Consider the following 16,674-nt stretch of genomic DNA (forward strand, 5'->3'; position numbering starts at 1 on the left):
GTGTTTGTGTTGCTTGATGAAGTTAACTTAAAATGAACCAACATAAGAATTCAGGTTTGATTTTATCCAGCCTAAGTGAATACAAAGATTTCTACCTTAATCAATGTTATTGTCAGTAATCATCTAGAAAAAAGGCTTTTAATTATCTGGAGTTAGGGTACACTCTTTCTACCTTAAACAGACCCAGGTCTCTGTGCCAAAAAGCATGCCCCTAAGAGGAGATGGCAGGGATATAAGGTCCAGTGATCTTTGTTCTGACACGTCTTAGACCTTGCCTATGAAGTGTACATGGGAAAGGCTCATTTTAAATATGCAAACGGGAGTATTCATCTCAGAAGCTTCCCTAAAGACTAATCCTTGTTTTGCCGACTGTTGCATCCAATGATCTCCCAATGTGTTCATTTCACGTTATTCTGCTCCTGCCCACATGTCACCATTTCCGTGTCATTTGAGGTCTGCATATGGAATCTGGATAATGACACTGGAGTAGCTCAGGCCTCATTGTGAGTCTACCTGTTTGGTAGTTAATGGAGTTTACATATAAAACAGACCCTCACTGGCTTCCCTAGTCAATCAATTAAATTACTGGACAAAGAACCACACATTTATCAAGACAAACAGAAAGGAGTTTCTTAGGGGGATTAAGGAATCAGGTGGCCGGGGCAACGTCTGAAACTGAATATGATGTCTCTAGCATGAAGATACTGAGTTGTGTGACACAAGTGTCCTTTAGAATGTTTGCTGTTGGATTTTTACTTCCCCTAATCAGTGTGTGCAGATTTTAGATTCTTGGACTATCTCAACTCAATTTCTCTGAAAAACCTAGTTTAACCATCCTGTCAAGTTTAAAATTGGTTCAACTTGCATGCTAATACCAAGGCACAATGCTTCCTTTAGAAAATCTCATCATATGTAGGAATTATCTCAAAGATATGGCTACTTCAGTTTCTCCTTTGAGTTGTTTTTCTTGGAGACACAAATAACATACGTCACCTGGCCAATGTAACCTATTTTTAGGGAACTGCTGACCTACTTGGTAGTAAGAAATAACAACAGAAGAGTACCATGAAGAAAATCATTAAATCCTGATTACGAGTTTTCAAGATTTTAAGTAATTAAAACCACACATAAAACCAAAGTCCTCTTGAAAGGTGAATTCCACATCCTCCTGCAATTGCCAGAGAATGTCACTTTTTACCTCCAAGTTCAATGTGGCTGGAAATACAATTATGATTTCATTAACAGATCTCTTGTAGTCTTAAAATTACACTTTTTGTGAACACAAATATCCTTATATGTACATGTACAAACTTGTGTTGATGGTAGAAGTAGCTAAATGTTATATTAGCAAATCGTGATTGAATGTTCTTTCCTCATTAACAGAAAGCTCTCACTTTAAAATTTAAGGAAAACTTAACCTTAACCTTATGTCAGGGTCATAAATATTTGAGCAGAGACCAGTCGTGACGTCAGTCTGACTTTACCTTGTCCATCGACCATTTGTCATGGGAGTGTTCTGCGTATTTGTTAATGAAGTATTCCAGCTTCTCAGGAATTGTAATGCTATGAAAAAAATAAAGAAAAAAAGCTCTATTTTCACAGAATGTACGGGACATCGTATTAATAACTTACTCACAGCTTACGAATACTTAGATCCCATTCAATGCATAACTGTTAAAAAATAGTGGTGACAAAGTATCATTTTTTTTCATATTTCAGAATATAAAAAAGTCACACAGATAAGGTTCTATCTGCCCATCTTATGTTGAGTCATATATTGTTATTTGTTAAACAACAAAATAAGATACATATAATTATTATATAAATATTTAAATTAAAATATATTAAAAGATGAGGACAACAGATTATATAAAAGAGAAAAATAAACCCTATGTCAAGATATGGTTAGACTCAATAAGCTTAAAGACACACTCCTCTTCCTAGCTCTTCTTTGAAGTCCTCCCCGTGACTTCACTCTCTTCTTCAACAACTATAAATGAAAGAAAGGCTGAAACACCATCTGCTTCATTTTTAAGACGTACCAAACTTTTAAATTAATCTCATACCACTAGTGATGTGTTAATAATTTTAAATACTAATAGTCCATGTAGAATATTCTAAGTGTCATTAATATTGACTACAGAGAAAAGTAGTTAAGCAACTCATACTTTATGCTTTTGATAATATTCATTCTTGAATCCTTTCATGTTTAAATAAATATTTAAGCTCTGAACCAATGTCAAAGGCATGCAACTGATGACCAAGTCTGACACTTAGGGATATCAGATACATCTATGAATGGAAAATTAAATATATAATGTCCCATTCATTAATGAATATAACTTACTAGAGCAATTAACTTTAGGAAGAAAACTCTAAATAAAGCCTAGCATACTAAGGTGGTTTATTACTCTTTTCCAGGAATGTTACTAGTAATTGAACTAAAGGACATATTTAGAAGCAATATATAAAAATCACAATCATATTGAAATTAGTAATATCACCATGTAAATCTGCATCTGTTAAGAAGTCCCCAAAGAGGCAAGCCTAGGTAAATTTAACACACATGCCCATAGTTACTCATTGTATTTAATTAGTTAACACCAAAACCATGACCCTGTTCTGATGTTATTTTAAAATCCTGGATTTATACTGTATGTTAACAGACCACGCACTTACCCGCGTAGGTGTGATATTTTGGTTTACTTACTTTGAAAGAGATACAAAAGATCAGTCAGATAAGCCAAATACGGGGGCAGGGGGAGTGAAGGGGGAGGCTATTCTCACAGGACTGTTAGCAAATACCAAACATGCAAATTTAAGGCATTCTCAAACTCATGGCGTCCCACTCAGGTTGAAATTCTGAGTTGGTTACGGATGCTAAACCAGCTGGGGCCGCTCAGAAACCTCTAAGAGGAATTCCCAAGCCAATTCAGAAGCCTTGGATGATAACTACCAAGCGTCTACCTTGCTAAATCACTGATCTTGCTGAGTCACCCCGGAATCAGTAAGAGAATGTGGCGTGAAGAGGCAGCTTGCATGGTCCTACTTGAAGACAGTAACAACAAAACGCTGAGACTTCAATCAGCTGAAGTACCCGCACATGTTATTTGCAGAATAATCTATGCATCTAAGGACATGGGAGGAATTTCATGATGCAGAATAATATTGTTTTAGCTTTAGTCAAACTGCATTCTAACTGCACGGCCCTTCAAACTCGTGCTGTCCTTTCTGATGTGGGACCTCAGCTGTTCACCCTGCACCCTGCTGAGAGGTAGTGATGGGTGAAATGATTCCCTGCTCCTTGTAAAACAGCTTTGTAGGGCTTGTGGGGATCAACCCACCTTACATGCTCTATAGAGCTTGTGTAAATAAATATTCTGGGTACATTTTCAGCTAAAACTATAACTGATATACTTTCTTGATTCTTATTATAGATGTCCCCATGTAGTTATACACAAAGAGTCCTGATTATGTTAAGAGTATCCTGGATAGGTACATCTCTTCTATTTCTGGTATTAGTATCATCATGATTATTATCATATCATTTGATAAGTTAAAGGGACCCCTATTAAAAGGATACCAATTCAAGGGGGGCATGTATTAGAGAATGTTCACTTTAGTACCTTATTCAATTTCAGACTTCACACATCATTTACAATAAAAATCTGCTGCAATAGAAAGAGTCCATACTTTGAGGTATCAACAGGTTGTGGGTTAAAGTTCCCTTCAGAATCCATGGATGACTGTTTTTCCATCATACTGACATAATTTGACTCCATGTAGTCTGGAGGCAAAGCGCCCGCAACGGCACTCAGGCAAGGCAGTGCCAGTTTGAAAAGTTCTTGTTCATATTTCTGGGAAGCAAATGGAGAACCAAAAAAAGAAAAACATTACTATTTTATTATATGTCAAAAGTTATCACCACAGCTCATACAATGCTGTAGAAGGAAGTTTGAATCGCCCTGGGCCAACTTAACTCCCTAATGATTCTGTCCATAGAAAATGGAACTCAGAGCCTGAATTCTCATAAAACAAACTTCATAGAAGCTGCAGCTCCATTTACTGTGGTTACAACTTCAGGAAAATAAAATCTTTGCTTCTTCAATATAGAATTTGAAATGATGTCAACTTGAATATTCAAGGTTCATAAAATGTTTTTATAACACAAACACAATTTCAATGAGGACTATATTCCTTACACTTAGTTATGGATTAGTGCTGGACCACAGTATAATGACTATATGCGAAAAATACATAAAGGATAATGTTCCAGAGAGTGAGAAATATTAACGGATCCCATGTTGCTTTTCAAAGGTATGAAAAACAAAATTCTGAACTGAGAAAAAATTCTATAGAAAGTACATACAGTAAAAATTTCTAGGAACAAATATTTGTATGATAATTACATAATTAGTTAAATTTTTGGTTAAGAAAATACCATGACATCTATGTTAACCAGTTTGATGAAAATATTTCAAATTGTATATAAAACCAGCACATTGTACCCCATGACTACATTAATGTACACAGCTATCATTTAATAAAAAAAGAAGAAAAAAGAGCAACATAATTTACAATAGCTATAAAAAATACCTAGGTATTAATCTAACTAAAGAAGTGAAAGTCCTATACCAAAAAAAAAAAAAAAATCAAAGATAACTGTTTCTATTATCTTACTAGAAACGTTAGATTTTAAGTAAATTTTACAATGCTTCTAAAAATATCTCCTATTATTTTTAAAGGATTCTGTTTACCAAGAGAAATTTAGCAAGAAAATGTAGCCACCAAATGTGATCACAGATCCACCTCCCCCATCATGCAGCAAACTTAAAGTTACACTACTGCAATCATCTTACTAATATCTACCTGAGAATTCAAATAGATTTTGATTAACTTAGGCCTGAGCATACAAAATACAATCCTCAGATTTGTCTCTGAAATTACTACTTTCCAGTCATCTGGAAGTACACGAAGTATTTATTATAAATATGGCAGCTACAAGGGAATATCACATATACGAAGCAACACTGAACAGAGGCATTTAAATCTCCATAGCAGCAAAGCAAGAGAAGTTAGTAAGTCATTGGAATATTATAATTTTATAATATTTTGTATTTTTACAGTCTATATAATTTCTTCAGGCTTTATAAGATTGCAGATGTGGCCGGGGAAAGTTTGAGTCCAAAAAAGTCCAAAGGCACCAGAATCGTGTTATTTAAACATGGGCATACTTTCCTGAACTACTTAGCATTTTAAATTCGCAAAGAGCGTTATGATCACAGAGAACATGCCACCATAATAATTAAGAATAAAACCAATACAAACTGCTTTCCCAACATGTGTTATCGAGAAAAGAGATTGAAAAAGCTACGTAAGTTTGGTAGTATTCCTAGTGCAATAGTACCTTACCAAGAACTTTGGACTTTTTTATGATTTTATCAATACAAATAAATCCGTAAAACATTCAATTACCTTTTGAGACAAGGCATCAAAAATGCCCCAGAACAGTTTTCTTGATAAGTGAAGTTCTTCTTCGGAGGCAGCACCAAAATTTCCCCACCCTCCAGGCAGGCAGTAATATTTCCAGCATCTTTCATAATGATTGGTCAACAGCTATGTGGGAAAACAATTATGAAGGCAATGAGCAATGAGAAATTATTATTATTATTTTTTTGGTAGTTTTGGCCAGGGCCGGGCTTGAACCCACCACCCCTGGTATATGGGGCCAGCGCCCTACTCCTTGAGCCATAGGTGCCGTCCAATGGAACATTTTCTATCTACATTTTTTTTTCCATTTCTCCTCATACCATTCTAATGCTCTGTCATAAGATCAGCTGAAGTGAAATTGCTCAATCCATGTGAATTATTTCGGAGAATATTATTACTTTATATATTACGTAGATGATCTAAGGCACGCCCACATAGGAGAAAAACTCGTTTCAACTCAAGATGGAGGGAGGGAGAACAAGACGGGGGAGGGGCCGGGGTGCTCTCGCTGACTGTGCACGGGGTAGGGTGATGGGCCCACCTTTTGTGAGGGGGGCATAAGCACAAGAGAGACTCTACCAAACAAAATCAAATATTTTGACCTGGTTGATTGTACCCTCATATTAGCCTGAAAGAAATATACTTTTCAAAATAAATAAATATTAAATTTAACACTGATCACAACATGAGGACAAAACATCCAATTGTACAAATGGCTGTATCTTAAGCAGCATTCTTTATAGTGCAGTTTACATATCTCTCTACATATCCCCAATTTCTCCTTTAGTTGTTGTCAGTCACTCACAATTTTATGCATTGTTATCTCAGAATCCATGTGCAAAACAAAGGAATTGATGTCAGAGTGACCTAGAGGCCCAGGAAGCGATTATTTTTGCTCCCTGTTTGTCTTTAACCATCACAGTTGATGATTGGCCTCAAAACTTGATTCAAATAGAGCTGCAAAACTACTCTACTTGAATCATTTCTTTATCTGTATTTCTTTGGTGTTACAGATGCAATTGAATACCTTACTGAGCGTCTAGGCTGCTCCTTAGGTTTTCACCTATGAATACTGTTTGTTTGGAACTAAAGTGGAAGTTCAAGGACAAGGCAGCTCTTTGGATGATGTATACCTGAACTGTATTTGTCAAATTCAGAAAATGGTCTGTATGAATCAACTCTAAGTACTTGGACTCTTTTCTGTGTCTGAGGAAGAAAATAAATTATAAGGATTATTGCTATTAAAGCTGGTTACATCTCTTACTAGGGAAATATCTCATTTCACTTTTCTTTTTAATTACAAAACATGAACACATCCCCATAGGCACCCAAGTTAGGAACCTCAAATGATGAAATATTGAAATCTAATTCACCTGGCTTAACCCTGAAGTATCTATAAAGGCTTTTATTGCATAAAATTAAGAACATAAGACTTCTAAGGAATTTTCAAGACAAGAAAATTTTATATGACAAAAGCTATTCCAGATAATAGAAACTGTAAAATTTTTTGAGCAAGGATATAATATACTTTATCTAATTCAATAATTTATCTAGACTTAGTAAACCAAAAACAGTTCTCATAGAGAAAAATTAATTTTTCTGAATATCCAGGGATAATCGGTGTATGAATGAGACTTTATCATAATCAGAATAGTAAATCTGAGCAGAGAAAGTATCAGTGGCTTTTCCATATAATGTGACAAACTGTAATTGCATTTGAGTCCTAGAAAGTGACATTTGGAAAGTGTCATGTGATTATTCAGAATTGTTATTTTTGGTTTTTTTCCCTCAAGGCTGCTAATGATACTTTAAGTTAGGCTTACTTCCACCTTAATAGTATCTTGGCTTATCTCTTCCTTGTGGTTTATTTTTCCCATTGATTTCTATTTCCATTAATTTCCATGGAAATCAACCTTAGGATTCCTATGGCCATTTATTATTTGTTTACTTCAAGTTGATATTCACAGTTCTATAATGTCTACGCTTATTTCAATAATTGGGAGAAATTTTCCAGCATCAATAATCAAGCAAGATGTATCAAAGAGATGGGCATGTGATAATAGGAAATCAAATCAGAGAAAACAGAGGAACCAGTCATCAAATAACTACAAGCATTTCTTATCCTTACCTTAAGGGGCATCTTTGCATGCTCATTCAATAATGGAACATCAAATACTAATCTTCTGAGTAAGTGCTGCATCATGGAAGGTCTCAACTGGCTGTGGGAACAAGGTCAATTTTAATAATGAAAGGAAATGGTACCTCAAGAGACATTCACTAGACTAAATTATATAAGCCAAGAACAGGGATCTTTATTTCCCTTTAGATATTAATTAGGCGTTCCTGGTCCAAAGATTAGTCAAGAGTTATTTAATTTTATGTAAGTTACATTTCTCAACTCATCTCCATCCCTCTGATCTGACAGCTACCTCTCCTTTGCTACAGGAGATAGATAGTTCTCTTCTGTTCCTCATCTTTCTAAACCACTCAAAACTGCAGACCCCACTATCTTTTAAGACCATCCCCTATGGATGTGGTTTTCCAAGTTAGAGGAAATATTCAGCCTTCATCATTGTCATATAGAAACATGCTTTGATATTACATTAAATATATTTTTATATTTAATAAACCCTTTTCTTCTCTCTTTCTTTTTCTAGAAGAGGAATTAAAATCATCACACATAGTCAAAACAGTCAAAAGGGACAGAAATTGCTTTCAAAATTCAAAAATAATTTGTCAAAGACCACATCATATCATAAATACTCCCTCCTCCCTCACTCCTTCTTTTCTTATTTCCTTCCTCCCTTTCTTCTTTCCTTTCTTCTTCCCTCCCTTCCTCCCTCCCTCCCTCCCCCTTTCCCTCCTTTCCTTCCTTCCTTCCTCTCTCCCTCTCTCCTTTCCTTCCTTACTCCCTTCTTCCCTCCCTCCCTCCCTCCCTTCCTTTCCTCCTTCCCTCCTTCCTTCCTTTCTTCATCTTAATTTATTTCCCAGGCTAGAGTCCTGTGATTTCAGCCTAGCTCCACAGCAACTTCAAACTCCTGACCTCAAGCAATCCTCCCGCCTCAGCCTCCTGGAATGCTGGGATTGCAAGCATGAGCTACTGTTCCTGGCCACAGATTCTCTTTCCCAAAGAAGAAGAAAGTTGGCATAGAGTCAGTTGCCCACTTACCCACAAATAGAGAGTAAACAAACTTCTATGGAATCCCGTTGTGCTTTGGTAAGTGAGCAGCCCTTAGAAAGTCGGTACACGGTATGGAGTAATGAGTCGATGAGGGAAGCATGGTGCTCTGTGCCAGCAAACAGAGGAGCACATCGTGTTAACAAAGGCAAGACAGCTGTGCAAAGGTACCGATTGAGGGCCAAGGCCATGTCTGTAGCACTCAAAGCAGCCTAAAAAGGAATTAGAGAAAAGAAACCCATTTGTGTTTGAGGGAAGACAACTTGGAAAGGGATGTTGACATATCATTTTACTATCTAGAAAATGACAAAAATATGAAAAACAGGATTGTATTCCTTAGTTATACCTTTCAATGAGGTTCATAGGCTCTTTCTCACTACAAGCAGTCAATCATCGATTGTTCATAAATAGATTACAAAGGGAATGAAATGATATCTGCCTGTTCAAAAAGCCCAAGAGGTCTGGGTCTACCATAAAATATCAATGGTAGCATCAATGTAAGGTAAGGACATTAATGATATTAAAGATCTGAGTCCTTTCATTTGCTAAGGGAGGATAAAGGTGCTTCTTCTCATAATATATCAAATATCCATAAGTTCTTCCTGAACTCTGTTTATATCTCATATTTCTGGTCACCAATTCATCAGCACCAAGAATCAAAGGTTGATTGGATTACTATGCTATCATCTATACTATTTAGCTTCAGAATTTAGAGGGAACACAACCAACAACCAAACAGAGATTTCCATTCCATTTTTATAATTCTGTTCTCACAGACTTCACGAAAGGGCTCTCATCAATTCAAGACCTGATTTCTCCTGAAATTAAACAAGGTCCATTTAACTGATAAAATAAATAAAAGCAGATATTACTATAACTCTAATAACACTTAGAACTTCAGCTATTCCCCAAAGTCTCAAAGAACAGAACATTTACACTGATAATGGCAGATTCTCCATTTGGGCCACCCAGCGTGTAGGATGGACTTTGACCTATCTGTACCTTAACAAATGACACAGATGACACTGTCATGGGCATGGCTCCATTAAATCTTAATACTTTAATTATTTTTATTGAGAGGCAAAATTATTTAGGCCAATTTAGAGGTTAATACTGAACAAAGGTTGACAGGACTCCCTGTGACCTCCAACATTAGAAATACACGAAGTTCTTGTTGATTTCCATAGCACTTTATCAGAATTCTTGTCATACTCTCGAAGAAGGAAGTTTCTTGAGCTGGACAATGTAACTATTCAACAAATTCCTTGAGGACATAGTCGTATTTTGTTTTCTGTTTACCCACAGAAGATGCTTATAGGTACCAAAAACATTTGTTGTCAACATGAATGAATTACCAATAGGCATAGAGTGAAGAGTCAACAGAAGTGGAAGGAACCAATTGCTCGAATCATACCGTATCTAAAGAAGCAGCAGCTCGGAGATCTGGCAGAAAGCCAACCTCAAGAAGATGGAGGAGGAAATCTTGAACCTCAATTCCATAGACCCTGTCAAGGAATAAAACCATGGCTGCCTTGTGATCTGGGCAAAACCCCGCAGACATGTCGGGTTCCACCACATTCCCATCTAAAAGAGAGAAGTGAACGTTGGTGTCAATGACCATGCTGCAAGTGGGACAGCTTAGACAGGGCTTCTTTTCAAACCTCTTATCTTTTCAATTAAGTTATCAGTGATATTGTTTCCTATGCTTCTATTACCCTCAAGTGAGTACAGAAGTTGGCTAAGGAAATATGGTAATGCAATTAAAATATGGGGTTATTTAAATGGTATTTGGGCACCCATTTGTTAACTACATACAAAGACATAGTATTGTACCAGATACTTAGAAGATCAGAAGATATTCAAAATTTACCCCTAATACTAGGACTGAATGAACACTTAAAATGTAAAGTAGGAATTTTTACCCTTTTCAAAAAGGATAACCTCTTTGAAACATTAATAAAGCCCATGTGCATCTATGTGATAATCTTGGTACATTTACATTTTCATGGTTTAGAACAATAACCATGTTCTAATGAGGAAACCAGAAGGGCTTTCATAAGAAATATTTTTCATTAATCAAAATAGCATTCAACAACATTTAAAACATATCTGAAGGGTACACTTATAATTTTGCTTTTAAATATACAAAATTAAAACTATGTAGTCAAAACGTGTACTCCAGTAATATTCTGAAATAATATATATATATAAACATATTTGAAAGTCATATTATTACCACCATCAGTAGTCAATTTTGATTCTTTATAATAAGCCTATAGGTTCACAAATTGGGGAACATTAATACGAGGATTTATGGAATTGTGTGACAATTTACAGTGCAGAAAAACTGATTTGCTTTCTGTGGGACCATATGATAATTATGCCAAATGGGTGTTGATAACACTCTGTAAAATTCTACAAATCTCACAGAGTCTTTTTTTTTTTTTTGACCTAGAGTCTCACTATGTGGCCCTTGGTAGAGTGCCACGGTGTCATAGCTCACAGCAACCTTGGGCTTAAGCAATCCTCTTACCCCAGCCTCCCAAGTAGCTGGGACTACAGGTGCCCAGCACAGTGCCTGGCTATTTTTTTGTTGCAGTTGTCATTGTTTAGCTGGCCCAGGATGGGTGCAAACCCACCACCCTTGGTGTATGTAGCTGGCGCTATAACCACTATGCTACGGACACTGAGCCCTCACAGAGTTTTTAATATGGGTGGAATGTCAAAGACGAACCCAAAGAAAGATGATACATGACCATGACCATAATCATCTTGAAAGAAGAAAATGAAAACTTTTCTGTTTTCAATTGTAGTCAATGAATACATCTTATATTTGAATCATGAAAATAAACAAATAATGACTTAAAAGAATCTAGATCGAAGGGTAATACCTAGTAACTTCCATCCTGTAATTACAATAATTCTAACATAACTTATACTTTCCTTATAAGAATAAATAGCCTTTCTATGTGTTGCTGGCAGGAACTGAACTACAAATATGACAGATATAATCTCATACACAATCCAACTATGAAGTTGATATTATAATTCTCATTTAATGGATAATGAAAACTGACCTTTAAATAGGTTAAGCAAATTTGTCCAAAGATATACTCCTAGTAATTGGCAAAGCTGTATTTCACCAATTGAAATCCGATTTAAAATCCAGCCAAAGCTAATTTAAATCTTAGTGTTATCAGTATGTTATAATTTTCTTCTTCTTTTTTTTTTTTTTTTGAGTAGAGCCTTACTCAGTTGCTCTGGGTAGAGTGCCATAGCATCATAGGTCATAGCAACCTCAAACTCTTGGGCTCAAGGGATTCTCTTATCTCAGTGTCCTGAGTAGCTGGGATTACAGGTACCTGGTGCAATGTCTGGCTAGTTTTTTTCTATTTTTAGTAGAGATGGGGTCTCACTTTGCTCAGGCTGGTTTCAAACTCCTGAGCTCAGGCAATTACCCACCTCGGCCTCCCAGAGTATTGGGATTACAGGCATAAGCAACTGTACCCAGCCGGTATGCTATAATTTTCAATTAAAAACTAGATACAATTCCAGTTCAATTCTTCTAAAAACAACATTTATTATAGGGAATTTAAGTGCACCCCCATGCAGGGCTCTTTTCTGTTTTTTTTGTAGAGGCAGGGCCTTGCTGTGTTGCCCAGGCTGGTGTTGAAGTCCTGGCCTCAAGTGATCTTCCTGCCTAGGCCTCCCAAAGTGCTAGAATTACAGGTGTGAGCCGCCACACCCAGCTGGATTCTACTATTTTAACATATAGCAGTGCCTAAAGAAAAGATAAGCCAACTTACTGGCCCTAATGTAAGCTTTGCTTTTAAACACTCCGTCAAGTAAACCTGCATTTTTATGAATGCCGTAACAACAGCTGCTGGTGGCTCAAGACTCACAGATTGGCTGCCGTTGCTGTTTTATTTTTACCATCTCCTTAAACACATTGGAGACCAATAAAGCTCTGGCTTCCCTCTGTGGCACCTGCTGTATGCAGTCACCTGAAATTACTGCCTCCGACAAGGCTTAGGTCTAAGTTCCCTGGGTGAAGAGTTGTGAGATTAAGGGCTTGCTCCCCAAGTTTTCTGAATCACTATCATTATGATTCTGGGGCACACTCTTGGTCTAGAATTAATATGATAAAAATGTTTGAGGAAGGCCTTAGCTAAGACTGAGAGGGGACTATCCCAGTCTTTAGAATCAAAGCTCAGGCTAAATACAGAACATATATCTGTTATTCCTGCTACTTCGTAATTATTGAAACGGAGGAAGAAACAGTGATGGCACACGCATAGCCACGATAAAGTTAAATGCTTAGCCACAGTAAGAAAAATATGCAAAAGTTTCTGTCTACATTTCCACAAAAGGAAGGCAGTAAAAGAAAAATGCAGAAATTTAACAATGACAAATGGATTCCCTTCAAAAGAAAATGGAGCCACTTCCATTGTGACTGTTACAGTTCGCCAAAAAAGAAAAACATTTAACTGCCAGTATGTATAATACCACGCTGCATATTTATGAAGAAAATTATCATAAAATAGAAACATTAAAGGACAGCCCAATGGAAGAGTAAAGAAAGCAACTTGAAAAGCTGGAGGCAGGGCAGCGCCGGTGGCTCAAGGAGTAGGGTGCCAGTCCCATATGCCGGAGGTGGTGGGTTCAAACCCAGCCCCGGCCAAAAACTGCAAAAAAAGAGATGCTGGAGGCTAGTGAAGGCTGATGATTGGAGGAAATGCGGGGCAGATGGAGATGCTGTGGCCAGTTCTGAGAGGGATGCCTGGGCATTCTCAGTCTGTGTTCTTGATTCGTGATTGTTACCAAGGTTACCACAAAATTTAGCACTTCCCTATTTCCTAATCTGTCTGTCACTGGTACTAGTTTTATCCTGTCCTGACACAAAGAAAAGATGTATCATTCAACAGCATGTTATCAACATAGAAAAAAATGTAGGGAAAGGACAAGGATTTTACATAAGTAAATGAACTTGAGTTAGAGGAGAGCTACAAAGAAGACAGGTAATGACAAGCTCTGGATACGTAAAAAACAGAAACTGTCGGGCGGCACCTGTGGCTCAGAAGAGTAGGACACCGGCCCCATATGCTGGAGGTGGTGGGTTCAAACCCAGCCCTGACCAAAAACTACGAAAAGAAACAGAAACTGACTCAAGTGTGGAGAACATAGATATGGGACAATTTTTAATTTCCAGGTTTCCCTAATGTCATAACGAGGGTTCAAGTATGTACTGGTTTTGTCACCTCACGGACTTGGGGTTATTAAGTTTAGCTCACATGAGACTTTACTTTCTCATAGTCATTTCACTGCTAAGCAGAGTAAGCTACCTTCAGGTATGGAGTGATCTCCTTCACTGGAGACTTGAGCCCTTACAGCCAGCCTTCTCCAGGACATGATTAATGAAAGATAAGATTTATGTAGAGCATGTACTTCCAAACTTTATTATGTTTTTATCTTAAATTAGAAGTTTATATAAAAGTGATTTTGATATAAATATCTAATAAAGTATTAAAAACTGAGAAATAGGGCCAGGTGTGGTGGCTCACACCTGTAATCCTAGCACTCTGGGAGGCCAAGATGGGTAGATTGCTGGAGGTCAGAAGTTCGAGACCAGCCTGAGTAAGAGTGAGAACTCATCTCTACAAATAAGCTGGGATTTGTGGCAGGTGCCTGGGAGGCTGAGGCAAGAGGATCCCTTAAGCAAAAGAGTTGGAGATTTCTGTGAGTTATGACACCACGGCATTTTACCAAGGGCAACAAAGTGAAACTCCATCGCAAAAAAAAAAAAAAAAAAAAAAAAAAAAAAAGAAAACTGAAAAATACTAAAATTTGAAAAAGTAAAAATGATGTATAATTTGGGATCTAACCTCTCTTTTCATAGTTTTTGATGAGTCCTTCAATGTTTTTAAAATTTTTCTCTTTAGTCTTGACAATGTTTTTTCACCACACAAGGAATTTTTAAATCTCTACGTCAAAATCTATAGTCATTGCTTTGAAAAGAAAAGCATTATAAGAAAGTGAAAATGAAACTATCGAAATGCATGAATGAAAGAATTGAGGTCAAGAAAAGACAGAGGAGAATGGGGACCAAGGACTGTAGGAGGAACATGACCTGAGACCATTGAAGGGCCTATTTCGTTTTCTCTGAAAAGTGACAACATTGTCATCTAAAAGAGAATTTAAGTCTCAAGGAAGAAACTGCTGTTTAAAAACAATGAAAATAAAAAATACTTTATAAAATATTTTATACTTCTTAATTTTTTTAAAAGAAATTTCAGTGGCATTGCAATACTATAGGAAGCAAGGAGGGAGGGACGGTGAATATTGATGACATTATTGGAAATATTGATTGTGTCATTCAACACCCTACTGACCTGTGAAGAACAGAACTTGGCCTTACCTTTGGCTACGGTTGGCATCTGAAAAGGGATGCTGATTACTCCCACCAAATCTCCCAGTGGAATCAGGGATCTCAAAATAGACCTGATTCTGATGGCTTCTCCCTTACCAGCGTGAATCAACTACACAGAAAGAGAATTAAAGGAATAAGGTGGTTAAATCAATGTCAGACACCTGTCTAGGACAGGGGTCCTCAAACTTTTTAAATAGGGGGCCAGTTCACTGTCCCTCAGACCGTTGGCGGGCCGGACTGTGGACTCCGGGGCAAGTCGGCTGCTAAGCAGGACAGGCAGCGGCTGCAAAAACACCCGGTAGGCGGGATAAATGTCCTCGGTAGGCCGCATATGGCCTGTGGGCCATAGTTTGAGGACACCTAGTCTAGGAAATCTGGGGTGCAAATTCCAAACCCAGAACAATTTTCTGTTAAATATAAAGTTAAACCTCTCTCAGAAACTATTCTTTCGGGCTTATCTAAAGATACTTACTTGCCCAGACAGTTTTCACTAACTTAACCTACACAAAATTATGCATACTACGATCTAGGCCAGCTGGTTCATCCATTGGAAAAAACAGTTTTTAATTTTCTTTGGGAGTATTAAGATATACTGATAATTTGATAAGTTTATGAATGCTTAGACCCCTTTCCAAATTACATATAAAGACCTATCCTTTGTAGCACAAACAGTAATACAAAGCAAAAATAATTATCTTTATGTCTGAACATATACTAATACTGATGACTGATCTAGCTTTTTTCTCTCTTTATGATAAGAAACTAATCACATATTCATCTATATTCCAGCTGCTTTGTCCCCAGGCTGGATTTACAATGTGGAAGAAATGGTGACCATAAACCCTGCCAGTTCTTTAACCCTGACACAGGGTAACAAAGTGCCCTTGATAACTGTGGTTCAAGATGTAGTCAAGATGGGTATTGCCTGTGGCTCAAAGGAGTAAGGCGCTGGCCCCACATGCTGGAGGTGGCGGGTTCAAACCTAGCCCCAGCCAAAAAACTAAAGATGTAGTCAAAAATAACAGCGATTCTCTAGAACAGACTATAGGCTCCCATAACCAGCATGGGCACCTGTTTCCTCCATCACCTTTGGGGGTGTAAAATCAACCACAATTTCTGATACATAGGAGGCCTCAACTAATGCTTGTGAAGATGACTAGATTTCAGAAGTGCCAAGATTAATCCCTGACTAATTCACTTAATTGTCTTCTTAATAGAATAGAATAAAAACTTATATTTATTCATAAAATTTTCCTCTTTCTTTTTGATCTTTTTACTGACATGAGAAAAAAGAACAGATATGTCAGCAAGCTTTCTTTTTATCTACAATCGCTTCCCCCGTACAAATTTTTGATAATCTGTTCCCACTTAAGAAGATAAAAAGGCCCATTAGCCGTTTTTTCAAAAACCAGTTTCTAAGTGTTCTATCATTTTAGCATTTCTTTGCCTGTAATTCCTCTCTGTTAAAAAAGAAAAGAGAGTATGGGGCGGCGCCTGTGGCTCAAAGGAGGAGGGCGCCAGCCCCATATGCTGCTGGAGGTGGCAGGTTCAAACCCAGCCCCAGCCAAAAAAACTGCCC

The 16,674-nt window shown here is 37.2% G+C and overlaps 1 protein-coding gene across 1 annotated transcript in view; it reads right to left on the bottom strand.

Moving 5' to 3' along the window:
* Positions 1 to 16,674, bottom strand: part of RYR2 (ryanodine receptor 2) — a gene marked incomplete at its 5' end in the record, with an annotated part of 583,561 nt that overhangs the window by 183,306 nt on the left and 383,581 nt on the right. The window contains 8 exons of the mRNA XM_023519246.1: positions 1,485 to 1,563; positions 3,694 to 3,857; positions 5,476 to 5,616; positions 7,619 to 7,709; positions 8,660 to 8,880; positions 10,083 to 10,252; positions 15,084 to 15,204; positions 15,334 to 15,469. Of these exons, the coding sequence (XP_023375014.1) occupies positions 1,485 to 1,563; positions 3,694 to 3,857; positions 5,476 to 5,616; positions 7,619 to 7,709; positions 8,660 to 8,880; positions 10,083 to 10,252; positions 15,084 to 15,204; positions 15,334 to 15,469 (1,123 nt within the window). The remainder of the gene's footprint in view (positions 1 to 1,484; positions 1,564 to 3,693; positions 3,858 to 5,475; positions 5,617 to 7,618; positions 7,710 to 8,659; positions 8,881 to 10,082; positions 10,253 to 15,083; positions 15,205 to 15,333; positions 15,470 to 16,674) is intronic.

This window comes from Otolemur garnettii, unplaced genomic scaffold (assembly GCF_000181295.1).
Source record: "Otolemur garnettii isolate 467f Iridium unplaced genomic scaffold, OtoGar3 scaffold00165, whole genome shotgun sequence".
Classification (NCBI taxonomy): Eukaryota; Metazoa; Chordata; class Mammalia; order Primates; family Galagidae; genus Otolemur; species Otolemur garnettii.